The sequence below is a fragment of the Amphiura filiformis genome, chromosome 10, assembly GCF_039555335.1.
Source record: "Amphiura filiformis chromosome 10, Afil_fr2py, whole genome shotgun sequence".
In the NCBI taxonomy this organism is placed as follows: domain Eukaryota; kingdom Metazoa; phylum Echinodermata; class Ophiuroidea; order Amphilepidida; family Amphiuridae; genus Amphiura; species Amphiura filiformis.
The window spans coordinates 44,490,805-44,516,574 of NC_092637.1; the positions used below are offsets into that span (position 1 = coordinate 44,490,805).

Sequence of the window (25,770 nt, forward strand, 5' to 3'; positions counted from 1 at the left end):
CTAGAGCCCCCCAATAATCTGAGGTAAAATTCATAATTTTAGGGTAAAATTCATAATTTTAGGGTAAAATTCATAAATTTTCGGGTAAAATTCATAATTTTAGGGTCAAATTCATAAATTTTCAGGTAAAATTCATAATTTTAGGGTCAGATTCATAATTTTAAGGTAAAATTCATTATTTTAGGGTATAATACAAAATGTAAGGTACAATTCATGTAAAAATGTATGCATGTCAAAAGCTTCCGCGCTTCGCGCGGGGAGGGATACCCCCTCCCGCACCCACCCCTTCAGCCAGCTACCGGAGAAGGCCACACATTTTGGGCCCCCAATATTCAAAATCTTCCGGAGCCTCTGACCTTACAGATACCCTCGCTTTGATCGTGCTTGTATCACACATGGGAACATAATTGAATACCTGAGTGGAAGAAGGGCCCAACTCCAATTTTTTACAAAAATGAGTTAGACCCAGCATTTTATAGCCAGCAGACTGTTCTTCCTTGTGTGTGAAAGATGAGCCACAATCCACTCTCTAAATAGTCTTCCACATACACTTAATCATGGTTTTCATGGAAGAAAGGCCGAACTCCATGGAGTTGGGCCCTTCTTCCACAAATATTGGGATAAAGAGGAATTTTGTTCATCTATGAAATCTGCTTTTCACTACAATAAACTTTCTTGCTAACATATTACATGCTTCTAATTGTGCAATTAATGGCTAATTACCAAATTTCTGTAGCTATTTATAACACATCTGCTTACGGAACTGGCACTTGCAGTATATTAGTGGAAGAAGGGCCCAACTCCAGATCGTATTAAGACCTGTATCGTTGCCATGGAAACATCATATATAATTTCGAATGTATGTAATATTGTATGTTCATGTATTAAAGGTCCCCTGAAGATGAAAACATTCTGCCTATAAAACTTTTCCAAATATTAAGTTTTTTCTTAATATCTCAAAAACAGTTCTGATGGAGTTGGGCCCTTCTTCCACTCAGGTATTCAATTATATACATGCAGATGCTACCATCTCAGTGAAGACAAATCGACAATATACAGCCTGTCTCATATAGATGTATGTAGAGAGTTTTCTTATAATTGGCCCTTCATGCTGTTGATGGCGTGGGCTATAGTCTATATCTACCTTGAGTCACCGGCACTAGCTTTGAAGTTCATCGTGTGCTGTGTTGCCTTAGCATGGTTTCTTGCGTGTACATATGCGGCACGTTGATCGCACGCGTAAAAGTATGTACACCAAGTAACGTTAAGCTAACGCAGAACATGCTGAACTTCAACGCTAGTGCCGGTGACTCGAGGTAGATATATAGACTATACACAATTGTCCTCGCTTTCAGTTTTCCGCTTGGAGTTAGCCGAGCCACTGGCTACACAATCCTTGCTTTCAGTGTTTGCTTCACTAATTTGGGCCAAAACGCCATCAACGGCGGGAAGGGGCCAATTATACGAGAAGAAATCTCATAAGAAAACTCTATAAATTGTCTCATGTGTCCATCTTGCTCTACCTCTTTTTCTCTGTTTGTCTTTCTTGGCAGTTGTCAGGATTTAGACAAGTACCTGCAATACATCTGTATGTATAAGTGCTCAAAGTCCGGGGTAAAATCATTGAACCACCAACATTTCCTGGCAATGAGCATCACAATGATTGTGAATGTAACTTAGTACCTTTTTGCTTTGTCATTAATCCATACCCCCCCCCCACTATTAAAGACATGACCTTAATCTCGCCGCAAGGGTGTAGATTTCAATTAGAATTGCCCATTCACAATCTGAAATTCCACTGTGTGGAAGATTGAAGTTGTGTCTTCCATAAGGCCAATGAAAGTCAATTCCTTGTTTCCCGTTACACAATTTTTCATGACTGTGTAGGTGACCATTTCATTTTTCATTATTCATTATTTTATACCATTTCATTTTTGCATCTGTTACAGGTGTAAACCAATAACTACCCATGTATACATGTGCTAAATCACAGTTTGTAGTTTACAGATGTAGTTTACAACCACATGAAGGTGATTGTACAACTATATTTATCAAAAGTTTCACAATATTTTTTACGGTTATTAGATCAGAGCAGATCAAAAAGTGCGGGACAGAGAAGTGAGTAGGTATTCATTATTAATTCATTATAAACCATATACCATGCTCCTGCAAAGAAAATCCCTGAAAATCAACAGAAAGAGATTTATGATATATTTAAAACCACAATTATTTATTGGTATGCTAAAGTTTGTTAGAAATCAATGTTTTATTCAAAATAATGAAATATTTGGCCAGCAGTTGGATTTGAGCGGAGTAGGGTAACGGGAAACAAGGAATCGACTTTCATTAGCCTAAGGGTGTATGGATTTCAAATGGAATAGCCCAATTCTATGACATTATCACATTCAATTGTTCTCACACTATTATTGTACAGGACTGGCATCGGGACACGGAACCTGAATCTGATGGCGAGGGATTCTTCAGAACTCAGCTGCCTGTTATCATATTCCAGATGATTGAACAAAATGTAAGTTTGTTTCTTCTGTCTGGTATTTGTGTGTGTGTCTGTCTGTCTGTCTGTCTGTGACGAGGCTATACTTGTGTGTCTTTTTTTGAGTACAAAACTAGCTTGTGTGTCGATTTTTGTGTGTGTGTCTAGGCACAGAAGCAAGATCTTGCAGGGGTAGTATAGAGGGGGTGTAGAGCTCATTTTTGAAGGTATTGAAAAAGGCACACAAGCAACAACCAGTCTGAACAGCAAAAAAGACATACAAGATGGAAAAAAAGACACACAAGTCTGTCAGGTGTCCGTCACGTGTCCGTCGGGTCAAAAAGACACACAAGAAAAGTCACCCCAGTCTCACAGACACACAAGTAGGGGTGCGTGAGTATGGGTGTCTGTCTGTCTGTGACGAGGCTATACTTGTGTGTCTTTTTTTGCGTACAAAAAATGCTTGTGTGTCATTTTTTTCTTGTGTGTGCAAGCAAGGTCTTTCAGGAAGGTATAGAGGGAGTATAGAGGTCATTTTTAAAGGTATTGAAAAAGGTACACAAGCAAAAACAAAAAAAAGACACACAAGATGAAAAAAAGATGTCCATCATGTGTCCGTTGTGTCAAAAAGACACAAGAAAAGTCACGCAAGTCTCACAGACGCACAAGTATACCGGGGTGAGTATGTGTGTCTGTCTTTACTTTTGGTTTGCCAACCTCATGGCACAGAACCAGATGAGGAATGGATTATTGAACAAAATGCATGCTGTATTATGAGGGGTGCTTGCTTGATAGGTGATATCATATTTTTGTCATCATGTTAACAAGTTTGTGCCCCCCCCCCCCGGCCTAGATCAGTGCATCATTGCAAGTAAGGCGCCAGAAACAAAATTATTCGGTCTTTGGATCGACTGTCGATGCTGCTTCGATTAATCAGAATAAACGCTTAATTTATATTGGATAATATCACTACAGGCACACATTACTGTTTTATCACAATTAATAATAGTAAATTAATTGATTTCATAAATAATAAGCATCGATGTTCGATCGAAAGATCGAACTAATTTGTTTCTATTGCCTAAGCAGGCACACTGGTACAAGTAGCTGCAGTGTGGTGGAAGAGCAAACAGCATGCAAAGCACTTGTACTGATGTAGTGTATGCTGCTTAGGGGAAGGAAAGATAATGAAGATATGAAATAAGAAGAGGAAAAAAAGGAAGCTGCACCTGTCATAATTATTGTATTATTATTTGTGATATATTTCTGTGTTAATTTTACAGCTTCAAGTATCCAATCAGATCAGCAAAGACTTGACAACTAAAGTGGTGCTCCTCTGTGTGGAGGAACTTCAAGCATTTGTTGAAACTTACAGAAGTAAGTCAAGTGTGCTCTGACCATGAAACACTTTATTTTTATTTTGTTGCTGTCTTAATTTTGAATGTGTTGGTATGATGTTGGTTTGTTTTGCAATTTCACATAGAAAGACCTAGGATTTATGTTTGATACAGTTATGTGAAAAGTAGCCTTTGTTATAAACATGATAATTTACATGATCCGATCCAATCAGACCAAAGCCAGCAATAATGAAATTGAGATGTAGGCAAAAAATGTAGGCAATCCACAGAATTAGAGAAGAAGAACTGGGACTCCCTATACCGCCACGTACAACTGCACCGTCAGCTATGGGGATAAAATTGGGGGTATTCGGGTCCTTGCCGACGGTGCGGGAGACGAACGAAAACAATTCTAAGCGCCTCATCTAAAGCGCCTTGGTACTCAAGTGCAGGTCGATCAAGTGCATCTCTCAAATGCACCCTTCATCCATGTCGCGCTTGCATGACAACGAATGCCTCGAGTGCATTCCGAGGAAAACTGAATACCCCCAATTTTTGCTCCATGCCTGTATCAAGATGGCGGTCAAGTCCCGATTCTCAATCCAATAAAATTAGTGCTGTATTTTTCTGGAATAGAGAGTAGGTACTGAGCAAGTAAGTAATAGTAAATAACTCAATTTTCTAAATTTCTGACTTTGGTCTGAATGGGTCAGATTGTGACACATACGTCCAGCATGTGCATGTTTGTGCATGACACAGGTAAGCACAATATAAATATATTATGTTCAGTGGCGGATTTAGGGGGCGAGCCGGCGCGCCTCTATTTTTTTGACTAGCAAAGGCGCCGCCTAACTTAGAAATACAAAAAATGAAAGAAATTTAAAAAAATGAACAAATTCGGCCACGAACAGCAAACAATGGGGCAAAACCGTTGAGTTTTCGAGGGGGTAACCCCCTTAACACCATTTTTTCATCGTCGACCAAAAGGCGCCCCCTCTATCAAAAATTCCTGGATCCGCCCCTGATGTTAAGGGATCTAAAATGAGCGTTTATTGCGTTTCGACAGTATTTTTTGTGGGACATGAGGGCACCTCAGAACTATCGAATTGCATTCTGAATACGAAGCATGTCTTTCTGATATCAAATAATTTTCATTTTTGAAAATCACAATATAATACAAATTTTATGACAAATTATAAAAATTTGATATTTTTCAAATTTTTGATATATAGCAGTCCTCAAGTAAATTATATAAATCTAATGACATATTCTTAAAGTGTATGTAGCAGGAGGAAAAGCCGACGGTCAATTGAAAATTTTGACCTTTCATTTTGAAAATATGGATTTTTTTCCCAAAAGACCTTATTTTTGTTTGGTGTTTTGGGGAAAAAAATCCATATCTTCAATACGAAAGGTCAAAATTTTCAATTGATCGTCGGCTTTTTATCCCACCTACACACACTTTAAGTATAAATAATCAGATTTATAAAGTTTACTTCAAGTACTGTTAAATATCAAAAATATCAATTTTTAATGATTTGCCATAAAATGTGTATTAAATTGCGAATTTCAAAAAATCAAAAATATTTGATATCAGAATGACATTCTTCGTATTCAGAATGCAATTCGATATGTCTGATGTGCTCTAATGTCCCAAAATAAATACTGTCCAAACGTTCATACCCCAGCCCTTAATGGCGCTAATATAATTTGAGCTATTCCAGTTGAAATCCATACACCCCTATGGAAGACAACCTTAATCTCCCACACAGGGAATGTGAATTTCAAGTGGGGTTACCTGAATGGGTGACTTTATTTGAAATCTACACACCCTGTGGGAGATTAAGGTAGTGTCTTCCATAGGGGGTGAGTGGATTTCAACTGGAATTCAATTCTATAAAGACCTTGAATGCATCATAAAGTACCTTCACTTATTTCTAGACCCACAATCCCCTGCAATGTTACGACAAACACATCACAAAAGAAAAACAATACAACCCCACTGTGTATTGATTCATCAGAAAGAGTAAAGAAGCACAGTTATTTTATGCCCATTTTAATGCTCTACGTGCTAACCATGCACTTCAAAATATCAAGAGCTATCTTAAGAACTACTGAACCAATACCAGGCTTGTTTGTACTCATTTTAATGTATTTTTCATGCTGATTCCAAAAATGGTCATGAATATTTACATTTCTGAAATTTTTGAATTTTTAAAACAATTTTGAAACATGTCGTCTGCAGTCGAGAATTAATACAGCAATTGTGTCAATAGCTACAATATGTTTGCCTTGGCGATGCTTTGAATGACTTACATAAATGTTGCTGGGTTTTGATTTCGAATGGAATCACCCATTCAGGTAACCCTATTTTGAAATTTACACTCCCTGATTAATGTCATGCATTCCATGTATGGATTTCAACTGGTAGCCATTAACGCCCTGAGCACTACCTGCCGATCTAACATTGCCTCTGATTGGTCAATTACATGATATTTTCACTGTAATCACCAATCAGAATGGAGCTTTGCAAATAATTCACCCCATTTTATTTGTGTGGTGAAATTATTCTAACAATGTTGTTGATTGGGCCAATTGATAATGAAAACTTCTTTTTGGCCAATCGGCAGGTAGTTCTCATGGGGTTAAGGGACATGTGGATGACAATGCAAGTCTTTATTTTGTGGCAAGGTCCTTGATGATCAAACAATGCAAGCTGCCTGATGGTCAACCTAGAAATGTTCTTTTCTATGACGTTTAGGAAAGAGCATTTCTAGGTTCAGACAATTTCAAAGGGACTATGATTGCACAATCATAATATTCAAAATACCAAATTGTTCCTAATAAACGCTCCCACTCTAATAAACGCCCCATAATTTTTCCAACAAAGAAGTGTCTGATGAAATGCAGTTATATTTCGTGATTTCAGCTCGATTTTTAAGCACTTTTCATAGAAAATTAATAGATCTAATAAATAGCCCCCTTTGAAAAAATGTCGCACCCGGAGCGTTTATTAGAAACAATATAGTACTGTTTTGTTAAAAATCACCAATGCTGAATTATGCACCAGCTCTCATGATTTAATTTTGCTTAATTAAGTGCAGTTAAGTTTGTTTTTTATTAACCCTCATCTACGTACCGAAGCCATTTCTTGTAACATGTCTTCTGAAGGTGGGGGGGTTGCAACTGCCTCTGTATTGTATATACTAAACACCCTACATATATGCTGTTATATGTGCCCATCCACCACAAACTGGTCGTAAAGTCTGCATTTTCCATTTTGAGATACTATCAAAACAGTAATGGATTTCTATGTAAAATATATTAGGAATTTGACCTTTGATGAACCATAACTTCACTTCCAGATGTCCGATGAAGCTGGTTGAGGTGTCATTTTAAAGCTGAAAGTGAATTCTTTCAAAATCTGCAATAAAAAGAAAATGACCTAGAGTCGACTTTACTACCACTTTGTGGTGGATGGTCACATATTTGATACCAATGTATCTCCTCTATCTATGCAAGTGATAACAAAATGAATGCCAACATTCCCATGTAATGTCGCTACGTTATGACGTCATAATGTAAGTGTGTAATGTGCCCTCCCAAAATTGGGAAATACTCGAGGTATGTACAAAAACCAATGAAACATGGAAACAGGCATGAAAGTTTAGGGGGATGTAGATGAGGGCCAACTCTTATCATTTGATTTAATTGATTTTGTTTTGGTTATGTTATGTTTTTGTTTCTTTGCGTGCATGTACATTACACTTATGCTTCCAGGTGTTTGTGTTGAATTCAAGTTTGAACATATGGAGTTCAGATCTCTATCTGCAACCGAGATAGGTATGACCTTTAACCTATGACCTATGAGGTTAACAATTGGTGGCATCCTTCATGGTGATTTGAACTAACCAATATTGCTGGACTGTGCTAACTTTGGGTTATTTGAGTTGAAAATACATACACCTATATATGGTAGACATGACCTTACTCTTCCACATAGGGAGTGTGAATTTCAAATTGGGTGACTTCCATTTGAAGACTTTACCCCCTATGTGGGAGATTATGTTCATGTCTTCTATTGAGGGTGTATGGGATTTCAAGTGGATTAGCTCATTAACCATGTTACTAATTTGCTAACAGATGGACAGAAGTCATTGACCTTTAACCTGTGACCATGTGGCGTACCATGGCCGCTCCTACCCCGGGGGCAATTTTGCCGCCCCTTCCTCAACAGCCCGAAAAGATTGACCCAATTTTTTTCCCGGTGGTTTGAAAAAGTGAAGGATTATAGGCGCTAGCGCCCTAATAGTAACACATTTTGATGTATAGTACAATTTTTTTCAAAATTATTTCTACTTTTTCAAATTTTTCGCCTTTTTTCTTTACTACTTTTTTGCCCCCCCTTCTTCTTCCGCCACCCCTTCGTTTTGCCTCTCCTTCCGCCGCCCTTATAGTTTTGGCCGCCTCTGCTTTTTCCCGGGGCTCTGCACCCCAAAGCCCCCCACAAAAAATATGCACATGGTGACTCACTTGAACCTATAACCTTTGACCTGCTGTTAACCTTTGACATTTTACTAACCTATGGAATGACATTAAACCTTTTACAGAATATGCTTTGGATTTTACCCATGAAAATTGGGAGTTCAGAAAATTTACTACTACCAACATGCATGGTATGTGTATTAACATTGAATGTAGCTGTAGCATGCGAGCTGTCATCTCATATCACATCACACAACAAGGCCTAAAAAATGTATTGTTATATTGGTGTAACAAGTTGAAAAACAATAGGGTAGGTATAATATTTTTAGGTAAACCTTTGAAGAGTGCATATTTTAAGCGTACATCACATATTTACTGCGTTTTAACGCACTTGTCTCTAATTGGCTGCTGAGGCAATCTGCTGTTGCCGAGTGGAAATTTATGAATGTTAGCGTCCTTGTCAAAGGTTTACTGCAAAATATTATTACATATTTGCGCGCACTCAAATTGTGTGATTTGGGGTACTTTTCAAAATGTACCCAAAATGGAAAATTTGGGTGCTTTTCCCTGATCCTAAAATATGCTTTCCCTCCCAAATAATTAGTATAGGACTGGTTATGCCAATATAACAGTTGTTTTCTTGGCCTAAGCATACTTCAACATGTAGCTTAATTGTCACTGCATGGGATCAAATGTGACACTTGCATTATGAAGCATGGGTTTGTACATCAGAACTTGGAATGATTTGAAATTACTCGTTACTGTAGGTCGGTAAACTCAAGTAGGATTTAACTTCCATGAGAGAAGTCCTTTTCAGAGAGCTGAGCTTAATAAATGTACTTGCTACAGTTCTAACAACACAGCCCTCTGAAAAGAACTTCTAGGGAACGATGAAATCCTACTCACAGAACTTGAAATAGTTGTTTAACTTTAGCAGTTGACATGTAGTATGGTGATCGTCTCCACATGCAACAGCATGATGAACTTTGGTGGTTTTGATATTTCACTTAACTCTGTTTTAGATAATTATATAGATAAGATCTCTGCGGTACTTTTCATTTTCTTATTACAAAAGTATTTAATTACCGTATTGGTCCGAGTATAGTCCTACCCGTTTTTTAGGTGAACATTTTTCACAATGGGGGGTGGGATTATACTCAATTTCAAAAAAAAAATAATAAAAAAAAAAAAAATTCAAGATGTTTTGTATTTTTAAGATGAAAATTGGTAATTTGTATTCATGTCATACTCTATTTATGATATCAAAATGCATTGAATTTGAATGCATTTTGATATCCTTAATAGAGTATGACATGAATACAAAATATCAAAAACCGAAAAAAAAAACTTAAAAAAAATTTTTTTTTTTTTTTTTTTTTTTTACAATTTCTGGAATTTTTCGAAAAATGGGGGGTGGGACTATACTCGAACGTGGGACTATACTCGGACGAATACGGTAATAGATAGGACTTAGACGTCACAGTGGTAGGAAGATGTTCCTCTAATCATACCATGGGCTATTCATTCACCACAGAAGTAGTGAAAGTAGTGATATTACAGGATTAATTACCATACCGATGGAACTACACAAATTTCAATGTATTGCCCAGACGGTACGCTGTTCCACTGTATTACACCATAGAACAGGGATAAAGAACTGGATCATAATTCTATAGAAATTTCACATTATGTCGCGGCCAGGTTTCACCCACACCTGTAAGATTAATGACTTGGGGAGAAATAACCCTTGTATATATAGAATTGAAATTAAGTTATATTTTCTGTGTAAGTAATTAAGATGAATATATGGCTATCGGCAAAATACTGGCACTCAGTCAATTCCAACTAATTTTTCTTTAGTATACTTGAATCCACTTAGACAGGCATAAGCACCAAGTAGGAATGGTAAACTTATGTATTCTGAAACCATACCATATTTTTCATGCATGACGTTCAAACTTTTTAATAAATCCATTGCTCTTTCTCATCTGCATGCCCTTCACAGTATTGTAAAATGCTCATATTTCAGGTGAAACATTTCACTTTTATTTTTGTTTCATTATCATTTTTTTAACTCTACATCACAAAGCATGTTCATACAATTTTAATACTCTATAAATTATGGTTGATTGATTGATTGATTGGTCAATCCATTGATTGGCATTTCATTTTTACCCACCAAAACATACTAACATAGTAAGTAGACTGGAAACCTGTATTATGTACGATTTCTTTCAAATTTTTATTTTGTTATTCTTAACTCAAAATGCTAATTTCTAAATAATATTAGTATAACTGTCAGGATTGTCCATTTTATGCCAAATACAAAATAAGAATGTAAAGTGAAAAAAGTCCCACTGGCTAAGTTGGCTGTTTAAGGGATCACACAGGATCACTCAAAGTCGGAAATTTTAAATATTTTAAATATCAAAATGGATGAAAATTGCATATTTGTGTTCTAAAGACACGCATCTAGAAAGTGTTTTCTTAAATTTTTGACTTTTTTCTTTGTTTTGAAAATATGGGTCAAAAAAGATCAAAATTTTTTTTTTTCAATTTTGACCAAAATTTGAGATAATTTAAGGTATATTTTCAAAACAAAGAGAAAATTCAAAAATTTGAGAAAACACTTTCTAGATTTGTGTCTTTAGAACACAGATATGCCATTTTTGTCAATTTTGATATTTAGGTAAGTTGTTATATGGCGGACCGCGCTTTACGCTTTTTCTCAAAAGTGCTCATTTTTGCAGAAATCTGCCGTGCTAGTTGGATTCCTTGCATCATTTCCTTTCTGAAAATGTATACTTTTATGTACTTATCATCATTACTTTTAAAGATACAATACAAAACAATGTCTAAAATTTCCCACTTTGAGTGATCCTGTGTGCCACCTTAATGTGGAGTTCTATGGGGGACTTAATCTTTGAATATGATATTATGTCAAAATTACTCTGTTCACCTGACAAACACATCAAATTTGGCTGATTCCATCAAGTAGTAACTAGTAAGTTGGGATATGTGTAAACATTACAAATATGCCAAAATATCAGGTTTAAAAGAAATTAACCAATTTCATATGAAACCAACTAATGACAGCAGAAAAACCGGACGTCGCATGCCTTTTGCTGGTTTAGGTATACGATTTAATCCATGTAAGAAAAGAAACTGGACGATATGCCAGTTATGGACTGTTTTTTCCACTTCCTTTAAACATGTTCATTTCATATTATAAGATGGCTCTAACCAATCAGGGGCACTGTAAGAAAGAAGAAAGGCAGTAGTGTCCAATCAGGGACACTGTAAGAAGAAGAAAGGCAATATTGTCCAATCAGGGGCACTGTAAGAAAGAAAGGAAGTAGTGTCCTTGCTATTAAATTACTAACTTGTGAAGTTTTATTTTGTTCTTTTCATTTGACATTTAAGGTATCATTAGAGACTACAAGTTCAAACATCTTCAGGACAGAAGTGAACCAAAGTTTTATTTCCAATACATGGTAAGAAAATTAAATATTTGCTGTATTTAACCACCTGTCACTAAACCAGAAAAATGTCAGCTTAAGGTGAGATGGCCGCACAGAATTAGAGAAGGAGAACCGGGACTCCCTATACCGCCACACACAAGCACGTCGTCAGCTATGGGGAGAAAATTGGGGGTATTCGGGTCCTTGCCGACGGTGCGCGGAGACAAACGAAAACAATTCTGCATCTCATCTGAATCGCCTTGGTACTCGCGTGCAGGTCCCATCAAGTGCGTCTCTCAAATGCGCCCTTCATTCCGAGTCGCGCTTGCATGACAACGAATGCCTCGAGTGCATTCCTCGAGTGCATGCATTAAGATGGCGGTTGAATCCCGATTCTCTGTCTTTAATTCTGTGGAGGGCCGGGTACTGTGCTATAGGCTGTGAGAGTATGATCTGCAAGAGTTTGAGCCTTGGGATAGCCTTAGGTGCAAATTCTCTTCCTCTCCCAATGTTCCTATAGGGTGGGAAGCCTGCAATTATGTTCAGTAACTTGTAAGGTTACGGAATTACAGATTATTATTGTAGAACTTCTTCTCACCCCATATACTGCTTAGCACATGCAGGTACAGGTAGTGTGTGTGCAGCGTCTCATACAGTTAGTCTACTCTGAAGTACAAAGTACCGACGCAGACGCACACATTGTGCCGACTATGAAGGCACGCATACATGCAGCAGAGACGCAGCACACGCACTGTTTACGCGCTGTATATGCACGCATTGTCACTTTGTACTTCAGGGTGGACAAACTGTAGGTTGAAATGTCACATAAAGCTGTTGATGAAATTTATGACCAGTTCTCACAACAAATATGTTCAATAAAAATGTTGAGCTTTTGACTTGCAGCTGCTAAGCCTTTGTCAAACTGCTGTTGATCTTGATGAGTGTGATATGACAAGTTGTATAACATCATGTGAAAAGACATTAAGGTACTAGGGTGTCTATGGATGTTGATGGCCTCCCGCACTCCTCTGTCGTACCAGTTGGAACTAACAAGTATTGTTCCAGTTGGATAATAGCAAGTGTCAGCTGAATCATACCAATGCAGGCATGACGATGTCAAAGTAATCGCAGTACTTGCCTGCTTGAAACATTCAAGTGTGATGACAGAATAAATGTGTGCTTTAACCCTTGAACTACGAAGGGGGTGTACCAATCCGCCCACCAAATTTGTTATCCGTCTTACAAAAACGGTCGTTTATGCCCAAAGGACCTAAGCTTACGTAGATTCATCATTTGTGCTCATTTTAGTGATACCCCAGCATATACCTTTGTACATAGCCAGAATTTCCCAAATTTGCATGGGTGCCCTCACATTATGACATCATAGTGATATTTATGTAGGGAATGTTTGTACTTATTTTGATATCACTGGATAGAGGAGACCCATAGCTATACATTGGTACCAAACATATGGCATTATTTATAATTGAAAATTATGGGGGTTGCAACAAACCCCCTTCGTAGTCCGTGTTACAAAATATGGCTCAGTAGTTCTAGGGTTAAAACCAAAATCACTTTAGGAAAGAAGATGTAATAGCAGTCAAATTGAGCTATTCCATTCCATTCTCAAATGGAGTCACCCATTCAGGTAACCACATTTGAAACTCACCCTCCCTGCATTGGAGATCAAGATAAAGTCTTCCATAGGGCATATGGATTTCAACTGGAATAGCCCATTTTCGTGGGAAGAGCAGTGGATTATATCATCTGAGATCAAGCCATCAAATAAGATGAGGTAAGCTGGGATTCTTGAATAATCGTTGTTGGGCAGGAAAAAACTATGTGTCATTGGCCCCTGAACATGTTTAAAGCAAAACCGGCTATGTAACCTGTTGTCAATTTTGTTTTAAACATGTTCAGGGGCCACAAGCACACAGGAGGTTTTTCCTGCCCAACGACGTAATATTATTGTTTTATTGATTTCCATAAACTAACCACAATTGGTGTGCGTTTTTGTTTGTTTGTTTATTTATAGGTAGCTATTGTCAACAACTTCCACTCCTTCAATGACTTCACAAGACAACTCGAGGTAATGTAGCAATAAATTACTTATTAATTAGGCCAGACAAAAAGTATGTCATATTGTATACACATCTCAGTACATGTGCCGTATTCGTTCCATTAACCGCCTATGCCCCTATAAGCGCCCACCCAGCAACTTTACAACAAACACAATGTGAAATTATTAACCGCCCATCCAATGTTGTTAAAATACTTCCATTAAGCTTACCTGTTGAGCATGTCCAGTGACTATATATGCATATTCAAATTGAGCATCAAAAGTATCTAAAATGTGCACCAGAATTAAATTATGATGCTACTCAGGCCTTCATTTTTGTAAATTTCAGGAGCTCTGTTACTCACTCTCCTGAGTTACACTAAGGTGCTAAACAAGGAGCTCAATCTTATAATATCTGTATAAAACATTGGGATTCAAGTAGTGAGGAGCTCAGTGAATCATTCTCCTGGAATGTTGTTAAGGAGAGCTGTAGGAGCTCTGGTGCAATCGAGCTCCTAAAAAATGAAGGTCTGGCTATTTGATAGTGGGCAGATGTAAATACTTCACAATAACCACCTGCAAATGCATATAAAAGGCCAAGTTTGAAGTGATTCTGACTTCAAAATCGTATTTATTTGCCGGCGGTCGCCATAAACTGGCCATGGACACCATTTTTTAGGGAACACTAACTGTGAGTAACTAAATACTATCAGACGGTGATTGATGACAATTTAACAATGTAAAAAATCTCTATTCAGACTCTGAAAAGGTAACTTTTTAAGCTTACGTTAATATGGTACATGTCATCGGTAGCACTAAGTTGCACAGGTATGATACTAAAGAATAGCTCTAAATTTGCACCAAAATGGGGCTGCTTCAGTCAGTGGTGTAGCGCGAGTCATCCTATGGGGGCACCAACCATGATTGGTGGCACGGGGCCTGATTGGAGGATCACACACCATTTTTGGCAAGTTCCTAGATGCGATTCTCTCAATTTTCAAATAGATGAGGGGCACATGACGCTACGCCACTGGCTTCAGTCCACCACTTCAAAGTATGGTCATGACCTAAAGTTCACCCACTTCCCAGATTTCGGCATTAGAATGTGAATAAAGGATAGCATTTTATCTGTCAATTGGAGAATTTACTTCAGGATGCCAATGAAAAATAAAAAATCAGAATACTTCAGGTTTTGTTATTCACATCTTTAGGATATTAACGCACATCACAATATTGTGTAAATCAGATGTTTTAGAATCAAAATGAAGGTGTTCATTGTGAGCAACTTTTACAGTATTGTTGTAAGACTTATGGTGAACGGGCTTTTGCTGTTTCCGCCCAATACTGTGGAACGCAATTCCGGAACAAATCCGCAAATCACCTACTCTTGCTCAAATCGCAGCTAAAAACCCACTTGTACAGAATTGCTTCTCCTTGTGTAACTTATGTCACATTTTTTCCACATTATTTTTTTTTGATCTTGCAATGTAATGAGTACTCTTTATTTTTGCTTTTGTTAATTTGTTTGTTAGCACATTGAGATGTTTTTGATGTTTATGCGCTTTATAAATGTGACCCATCACATCAAAACCGACCACTTCACGGCTGGCTTCAATTAGCAGATAACAATGAAAGAAGATGAAAAAATGTAAAGAAAATAAAAAGAAATTTGAGCTTGTTTTGTCTCATAAAACATTTTTACTGTATCTGATTTCAACAAGTAATTAAGGTGTAATTTTGAAGCTAAAAACCAGCAATTTATCCTAGTGTTTAAATCTCCATTTTCATTTCTGCCGCGAAGTGGTCTGTTTTGATGTGATGGGTCACAAATGTGTTCTAATAATAATAATAATAATCATAAGCACTACCAGGCATTTTCAAGACTACAATAACCTTGTTCAATTGCAGAGAAAACATCTAGGTCTACCAGCGGAAGAGGAAGGGACAACTATCTTCCATGGACTCATGGACTCATTCAACCGATTAGCAGGAGACTGGTAAGTGCTTATCCCCCATTCTACCCCTGGGGGCTACTGCCTTTCTTACAGTACCTCTGATTGGTTGCTAACATATGATTAACATCTGAGTAACCAATCAAAAAGGAGCTTACTGATTTTAAACTTAAAGCCATATTATAACATTTTCAAACAAAATAGATTAGCATTTCTTTGCCATAAAATGTTAGCTTTTACTGTCAGATATATCCCTTTTATTTTTGAGCCGAACAACTACGGCAAAGCAAAGAAAATTGGAATTTACTACCAGCGCACATGTCGCCAATACGCGCTACTCCTTCGGTCATGTTATAGTACGACCTTTTGTTGTGTAGATCACCGTCCCGCACGCCGTGTACGCACTGTGTGTTATGAACATCGTGTATGCGTTCGACTAATAATTCCATCGTAATAATAAAGCGCCGAATCCGGCGTTTTATTCGAAATCTCGGATTTTGACAAAACTACAGCACCTAGAGTCTTGATTTTTGCAGGCTATATTGGTTTAATAAAGTACAATTTAATCATGTAAAAAAATGAATTAAAAAAATTCAGTGAGGGCATCCTCCTCAGCAAATGTTATAATATGGCTTTAATCCTCTTCAGCCCTACCGACTATTTTTACCATATCTCTGATTAGTTTAAGATATAGCCAGTGGAGGCACCACCAAAACACCACCCTGTAATTTACTTTACCCTCCCCCATCCCCCAGCACTCTTTGTAACCAATTGAGGCCGATAATGTGGCAGGTAGCGCCCATTAGGCTAGAATGGTGCCGTCATCAATCAAAAATGTTGCTATTGCCCCACTAATGAAGATAAGTTAAATTTAACTTTGTTGTGGCCACAGACAAAACCACTTTGACAAAGGGGCTGCCATTTGAATTGACAAACTGGCTGGCAAAATTTGCATAAATTATGCAAATTAACCACCTTGAAAAAAGTATGCATTGATTTTACAGGATGTGTGAAAGATGCGTGGTATCCCTTGTGTAAGAGATGGGTGTTTACATAATCGATTCAGCAAAACTTATTTGTTTTTTAAAATGTTTCATGCCAAAAATTTGAACTGTTCTTTTGAGAGTTCATACTCTGATATTGTGAAGTGCCAAATAACTGAGGTGTTCAAAATCTAATAAGGAAAATATTGCTTGCGGTGATCCCATCTTGACGTTGGGTAAATAAGCTAAATATTTGCTTGTAAAAAAGTACAAGTTCTTGAAATTCATGCGAACTTTCAAATTGATCCCTTTATTTTCTAGCAAATGCATGTCATCATAGCTCAACAGTTCTGGAAATGGAGCTTAATTCCATTGGTTATGTCCAAATTTTCTATAATAATCAGGAGAACTATTTTTGCACAATTTTGTATGCATAGATAATGGACTGTGCAATGGGCAAAGAGAAGGGTGTGACAGTTTTTTATTTATTAATTATTGCACAGCCCCTAGCTGGCTATTTGATTATTTACAGGTATGAATTAAAGATAAAGTGACAATTGTATTGTGTTTTCAAGTTTAAAAGAAGAAAATATGATGCAGATTTAAATTTTGAAAAATAAGAAGTGATGGTGTGACTGAGGTTAATGACTTTGCATCAGTTAGTTTTTGTGAAAAAAATCGTAACATTTTGGTTGGACCATTTTTTAGATTTTTTCAGAATACCCTTAAAAGAACTGCTACACAGTCATTAACATCCAAGTAATTAACCTGGTAAGAAAGTACTTTTGTAAATCATAGCAGGTCAATGAACTAGATTGCTGCAATAAATCAAGCCTATTAAGCTCTTCCAGTTGAAATATATACACCCCCAATAGAAGACATGACCTTAATCTTAATTAACACTCCCTGTATGGAAGATTAAGATAATGTCTTCCATAAGGGGTGTATGGATTTCAACTGGAATACCAGACCTGCCAACAGTTCCGATTTAATCGGATTTGTTCCGATTTTTGAGGTCAAAGGTCGCAAAAATCGGAAAAATCTGATTTTTAAAAATAAAAAAAAAAAAAATTAATTTGTTTTTCAAAGTTTTTCAAACCAGCATCGATTTAATCACCCCTCGGGTTCCAAAATTCTGACAGGGTCTATCTTATTCAGAATTTTCCACAGAATTCAAAAATTAATTTCTTACTCGCCAAAGCGCTGGCCATGGGGGTGAAAATTTCACTTTTTTACAAAAAACCTCCATTTTAAAAGGAAAATCCTCAAAATTAGTATTTTGATTATTTCATCAGTATTTGGTAAGATATTGATGTCTTTTTGGTGTCAAATTAAAGCTACACAACTGTTCATGACAATCAATTTGTAATCTTTTTCATATAAGGTAATTTTAATATTGAAAAAAGACAAAATTTGGGCAAAAATCATGTTTTTTGACCATTTTTAATACTTTTTGGCTTTTCAAATGTTTTGAAATCTTTAATGTGACTTAAAACACAATTATGTATGTTTAGCCTAAGAGACAATATTCTTCTGATTACAAAAATGTCTTTTTTTCAAAAAAATAGTGAATTTAAAGGTAAGAAATGCATTTTTTACCAAAAACCTTCATTTTAAAGTAAAAATTCTAAAAATCGGTTTTTTGACCATTTGATCAGTATTGGTGAGCTATTGATGTCTTTTTGGTGTCAAATTAAAGCTACGGTATTGACATTTTACAGTTTTACGGTGGTTGCTTCAAAATGATTTCAAATCAACATAGAGCGAAGTACTTCCAACCTGCAACTTGTAAGTTCATTTTTTTGTACTGCACTTTGATTTTTTTCGTGCCAATAAGTACAAAGAAAAATATTTCCAAATAAAATCCTAGCATTGTCGCACCCCCTCCACAACTTCACCCACCGTAGCGACGGCCCTGTATCCTATATGAATACGGGTTGGAATATTCGATATTTGACACTTACGTTAGAGGGGAGGGGGGAGGGGGTAAGCCTTTTAACGAAAGGACTTTCGTTTATAGGGCTTCATCAAACTTTTGGGTTGTTCCCTTAATGCAAGCATAAAGCATATAGCCAGAATGTTATAAATTTTCTGAACAATATTTGCATACTATTATGATCCCTCAAACAATTTGACATATTTTACCACTATTTCCTACCACTCTATTTAAAGGGGCATTTCGTGATCCACAGCCTCATCCCCCACTTTTCCCAAAAAAGTTGAGATTTTTACACCACTGGATACCTCTGGCTACATAATGTTTATGTACCAAATATTTCTTGCAGATTAATTCGTTTAGCAAAAATATCGCCAAATTTGAATTTCGTTCTGGTGCACCAGAACTAAATTACAACGCATTGTCTATGGAGCAGTGTAATACACATAATCATGTATAACTCACAAACGCAAAATCGGAATCAACTGAAATTTTGGAAATAAGCTTTTTTTCGTGGATATCTACTGAAAAATGTCATAAAAAGAGGATGCTAGGATCACAAAATACTCCTTTAATAGAACTGTCAATATATTACAACTATATAAACGTGTGATAACGATTCATTACAAAGTCACAATCATTACATTTGGGTTTGAACTACATAAGTGTGTTTTATAAAACTGATATTAATTAAGTACAGAAATTACTAAATACAGTAAATGTCAGAAAAATCATACATTTAAAATCGGTAAAATGTAAAGTGATATTAATCATTAATATGAATACAGGGTGTATTTCATTATGTTACACAGTCCCTTTTACACAATTTGTCATATTTTACACATGTGATAAATGCTTCATTACAAAGGTTCCGTCATTAAAATATGGATAGACTACATTTAAGGTGTTTTACAGAACGGATATTTTAAGAACATATATTATTAAATACAGTAAGTCTGAAAAATAGTTGTTTAAAATCTGTAAACTTACAGTAATGTACAAATAACTATTGATTTTTGGTTACAAGTTACAACTACAGGATGATTCATAATTATGTTACATGCAAAGTCAATTCAATTCAATCTATCTTATTAGCATACACATTTTCTCAAAGGTAATGTAATAAAGTATACAGAAATTACGGAAAAATATAAACATGTAGTTTTATTTGAAATATAACTATCAAATAAATGTCAAGTGAATTATTGACATCAGTGTAAACATATTATTTGATCATTTCAATCTTTACTGCAATCATTAAAAACATACAAATTTTAAGCACAATGATTGAAAATAAAATGCATACACCAGACTAGAGTATGGAGAAGACAAAATGCCATCCCCATACATATCTCCGCAGGTGCATAAATACCAATACATATAAAACATTCAACACTGTAGAAGAAAATAAACCTTCAGTAAAATTCATTTTAAAAAGGAATAAAAACATTTTTAAAAAGAAATCCAAAAGGTTAAAAAACCGAAGCATTGATGGCAATAATTACCATTTTAATTTAACATGCCAAAATTATGTATGTGATATAATACAAAGCAAAATACAATAAATCAATAATAATACATGTATTTATGAAATATTCAAGAGGGTGAAGCATCAGTGTAGAATTACAAAACAAAAAAATCAAAGAGCAGTTGGTTATAAGGCCTAAAAAAAATTGTTTGATTGGCTACCCTAAAATTAGGCCTGACCCTAACTTTTGTTTCTTTCAACAACAAAAAAAAAAATAAATAAATAAATAAAAAAATAAATAAATTATAAAAAAAGCAGAAAAAAGTTCTGAAGCCTTCATCAAACGAAATTTACAGCTTAAAAAGTAAAAAAAAAGAAAAAAAGAATCCAGACCTACCTACCCTAAATTTGTTTTAATGTTATGCCAATCAAACAATATTTTTTAGGCCTAATGAAAGTGCGATCCCCATGGGGATCATCTCTGAGTGAAATGACATGTATGACGATGAGGCCAATTAAGCCCAGGAGTTTTAAGGGGGTACTACACCCCTGTGGTAAATTTGTGACCTTGCAAACGTCTTGGGTTTAATACTATGCAAAGTACTATTGGCCCAGCTAAGAGAAATCACATCATCAGATGGATACAAAACTTGAGTGAAAGACACGCTTCCATCTGTGCAGTTACTGATAACGGTAACATTATCCAATGTACATGTACAGTTAGATGAGCATACCATTTGACATCGTGTCTCATTTACATCTTCTACACACTCCACTATGTTACTTTTATCTAGTCCAGTTACAGGTATTAGTTCATGACATACAAATAAAATCAAGTATGCCATCAATGCAAAGCCTGTACTGTAACAAGGAATCCTGCAATAACACACTTGCTCTAGCCATGTTGGTGGTGTTGTCAGTTCGATTGCCTTTCACAAAATGAGCCCAACTGCTGAGTGTAGATTTCACTTAGTCAAAACTATTATGTGATAGATGATACTATTACCTGATATACAGTTTCCGTTGTTATTTTCACCCAAATAAAATCCTTGATAATGTGATAGTGAGTGGGTGATACCTAAATGACAACAGGTTTAATGGTAACTTCAATAACATATCAATTTCCCACTTTGTTTTCCTGTAATCCTTATGGTTTCAATGCCCGTTTCAATGTCATTGACTTCTCATCACATCATGTATTAAAGTATAGTATGCTCCACAGCGAGCTCCACACAAACAATTAAGCTTTGATGGTCTATGCTAAACTCTCTGTCAATAAAATACAAGCCCTTTTTGATTGGCTGCACTCTTTCACATGACGTCATCAAGCACATCGTACTTCAGAAAATACTAAAATCTTAAAATTATATTATTAAATCCTTAAAGGCTTAAAAGAAGATAAACTTTGACCGATGTTTTAACTACTTTTTTTACAAACGGAATCAGAGTTTTTTTACCCCCTCCCTCCCTAACGAAAGGACTTTCATTTAAACGAAAGGACTTTCGTTTATAGGGCTTCATCAAACTTTTGGGTGGCTCCCTAACTACCAATAGTTTTTTTACATTATATTTTACCAAAATGTGACATTATGGAACTCTAATCTAATGGTTGCAATGACATGGATAATAATTGGATACTTTTAAATATGATAGTTATCATTATTATAATTATAATTATACCAACAGTTTAATGGGGAAAAAGCATTAACACACGAAGGAACATGCATTAGGAAACCCTGTTGTTATGGCAACAAGTTTGTTGAATTATCATATAATGCATTAGTCCTGCATTATACTGTCATAAACTGTCATTACTGACATAAACTGAATAACTAAAAGCATACTTTATTTCCATTTGCTTTAATGAGATATCCGTAGTATTTATCTTTTTATAAGTTAGCACAATAGTCGGGTATCTACCAGGTTTTAATGTGCATCCCCCCCCAGGACTCTACCAAACCAACTTTTTTAGCTTCCTTTTATGGTCCTATAACACATTCAAGACGTTAACAAAAAATATTTCCCCGCACTCCAGCCATATTCAAGGTTAAAGGTCAACACAGGGGTCAAATTTCAAAGTTGCTCAAATCTGGTTAACAAGCACCACGCCAAATTATTCCTCTCATTGCAAGGATTCAGAAAAAGCATAGTTTGACCTACCTGCAACTTACCGTTCTTGAGTTATAAGCAAAAAGGTCAAATTTTGAGCGGTGGTCAGTTTTTTTTGGCCACACAGGGGCCAAAAATTAAAAATCTGGATGGAAGGCCTTTAGAGACATTATTTGGTGATGTGAAATCTACAAACAAAATAATATACTGTACAATGGCTTATCCCTAACGCTCCTGAATGCTACAAAATACTACTTGATATATGCGCTGTTCGTGCATGCATCCCACGTGGTGTGATGACGCAATCGCCTCTAAGTGATATATAGGCACGGTTTCGCTGGCCAGCGAAGCTCAAGACCTGTGGCAAAGTGTCGCCGACCCAGTGCCTGGCATGCGAGGGGTCTCGGGTTCGAATCCCACCCAGAGCAAACAACTTCTTTCCTTCTTTTCTCTCTTTATTCCTTTCTTCTTTCCCTTCCCGTCGCCAAAAAGCCCTTAGGCGGTTAGGGTTATAGAAGAAACCTAATTACACCATACCATTAAATCAGCAACGGTTGCAAATTGATACTTTACAAGTTCCTGGCCTGACTAAAAAAACCAAAACTTGGATACAAGAACAAACTCATGGTCAAATTCACCATCCCATCACTTTCTTAAGAGCCAATCTCCCTTATTATGTACCCATCTGTGATACAAAAAAAAATAGAATTTTCTCTAAAAAATAATTTTGGTACATATTAGCACCAACAACTCACATGTAAAATATGAGCGTGCACAGCGCCTCGCTCAGCTTAAAAAATTCTTGAAATTTCAGCCTCTCTGAGCCTTACTTGCAAATGGTAAACTTTGGAGGTGCATAACATCATGTGCCATCATCATCCCAACCTGCATTTTGCATTTTTTTAAAGTACCAAATGGTTACATTACAAAAACCAAGAAAAAAACTTGGGATCTTGATGGCGCACAAAATCAGTAAATCCAATCCCAAGTCCGAACAAGTTTGAAATTAAAGACCTCCATGGCAAGTTTCATTTTTCAGCAAAAAATTTTTGGGATTTCGTTGGCGCACCAAGTTAACAGAGGTCAAAGGTCAAAATTTCCTATTTTCGCACATATTTGCACGCCTGTATTATTGGGCGCCAACGCCACCTGACTCTCCGAATAGCATTTCATCAAAGAAGAAGTAATTCTCTGCAAGAACTGAAAAAATTAGCTTGGGATCTCTTGATCTTCATATTTTTCTGATTTTTTGAAAATGGACTTAGCCTCATTTTGGAGGTCTATTTGACCTCTTTTTCCCACTCGCTGCACAATGTGGGCTTTTTACTGCATCACAAAAAGATGCGCCAACAAGATCCCAATTTTATTTTTCATCGTCTAGCTTCTTTGGCGACCAGTAGACAAAAAACAAGCAACAGCTAATTGGAATCATGTGGGTGCACTAATATAAAAGAGGTCAAAGGTCAAGCTTTGTGCCAAAGTGATGCATATTTGCCTATGTGCAGCCCGAATAGTGGAACTTTGACCAGAAATAAAAATGTGCGCCAACAAGATCCCATCTTACTTTTTGGATGATTGGATAAAGGGGCTTATGTATAACTGATAACAAGTAAAAAAAAAAGTGGGATCATGTGGGCGCACTAATTCAATAGAGGTCAAAGTTCATACTTTGTGCCGAATTGGCATTACTTTTGCCTATGTGCAGCACAAAAAGTAGAACTTTGACCATAATAAAAATGTGCGCCAACAAGATCCCATCTTACTTTTTGGATGATTGGATAAAGGGGCTTATGTATAACTGATAACAAGTAAAAAAAAAAGTGGGATCATGTGGGCGCACTAATTCAATAGCAGGTCAAAGTTCATACTTCGTACAAAATTAAACGATTAAGGTTATTGATTATTTTAAACTGTTGTGATTTGGTAGTTCACAGCATCTTACAAATGGTAGTGAGCTTTGGCAAAATTGCATTGCTCAATTCATAGCGAGCGTGTAGAAGAATTAAAATATCACAGATATACTTTTATAGGTGCTGCGGTTCTTGAGTTAAGTTGGAAAGAGGGCTAAAACAACAACACTTTTGTAAAACGTACATAACTAGTTAATAACAATAAATTAAGCAAGTTTGCAGAGTATTCGAGTTGTAGAATGAACTTTTGCAAAACATCAAGGTGTTAATTTTCAATAATATATTGATCTAAGTAATGAAAATCGATTTTTAGGTTGCTTCGACCAACAATACCTCGTCTACCCTTAAATGACTTTTATCCCACCTACATACACTTTAAGTAAAAATCATCAGGTTTATAAAGTTTACTTCGAGTACCATATCTTCAATATGAAAGGTCAAAATTTTCAATTGACCGTCGGCATTTCCTCCCTGTTACATACACTTTAAGAATATATCATTAGATTTATATAATTTACTTGAGGACTGTTATATATCAAAATTTGAAAAATATCAAATTTTTATTATTTGTCATAAAATTTGTATTATATTGTGATTTTTAAAAAATGAAAATTATTTGATATCAGAAAGACATGCTTCGTATTCAGAATGCAATTCGATAGGTCTGATGTGCTCTAATGTCCCACAATAAATACTGTCCAAACTTTCATACCCCTTCCCTTAAGGTGAAACCCTTTTCATACAAACATGTATCCTCCATAGTGTTCCAGGCATATTTTGCAAGCCCTGGCATATGATTGCACAGAACAGACCAGCTGTTAAAAAGGGTTTATTTTGAACATGGGGGGGGGGATTCAATTGGGCAGATTAGCTTCTAAAAATTGATTTTAAATATTTAAAATAACACATGGAAGAAATTGCACTAAGTAGACCAGCTGCTAAAAAAAGTTTGATAATGGGGGGGGGGGGCCAAACAAATTACCACAAGGTATACCGTAGTTCGTCAAATAAACGCCCCCGGGGGCGTTACATTTTCCCAAGGGGGGGGCGTTTATTAGAGGTCATTTTTAGCACGACAATTCCCGTTTAAATCATTAGGTAAGCTTAAAAGTCACGCTAAAATGACGAACTATGAACTTTTGACACTGACTTTTGGTTCACTTCCGGGTTTCTGATGCAGATTTTCGCCATTTATTGCTGCTATTACCGACCATGTGAGCAACTTGGTAAGCTTACTACACAAGATAGCATGGAAATATCAGAATTTTTGAAACATCTTGGTTGAAAAAAGTGGTGGGGGGCATTTATTTGAGGGGGGGGCGACTATTTGACGAAATACGGTATATTCAAAATGGGGAAAATAAGCAAAACAACTAAAACCTGGAGGCAGAATATGATGGTAACTGGAGAAAATTAAATTAAGTTCTTTAGCGGGAAGATTCTAAAAATGGGTCTTGGGGGTAACAAGGAAAAGCAGGGGGTCTTAGGGACAGTACATTACACATCATAGTATTGAGTACCTCTGGGGCAGGGTATCTCTAATATAATCGTAATACAAAGTAGGTAATGGTGCCTCTAA

General features: G+C 36.3%; 1 protein-coding gene across 2 annotated transcripts in view; it reads left to right on the plus strand.

Moving 5' to 3' along the window:
* Positions 1–25,770, plus strand: part of LOC140162910 (exocyst complex component 3-like) — a 75,334-nt gene that overhangs the window by 38,840 nt on the left and 10,724 nt on the right. Inside the window, exons 15-20 of one of the 2 annotated variants that reach the window (XM_072186220.1) lie at positions 2,435–2,527; positions 3,775–3,868; positions 7,609–7,671; positions 11,737–11,807; positions 13,810–13,863; positions 15,742–15,830. In XM_072186220.1, the coding sequence (XP_072042321.1) occupies positions 2,435–2,527; positions 3,775–3,868; positions 7,609–7,671; positions 11,737–11,807; positions 13,810–13,863; positions 15,742–15,830 (464 nt within the window). The remainder of the gene's footprint in view (positions 1–2,434; positions 2,528–3,774; positions 3,869–7,608; positions 7,672–11,736; positions 11,808–13,809; positions 13,864–15,741; positions 15,831–25,770) is intronic. The other variant, XM_072186221.1, reaches the window with a different exon arrangement.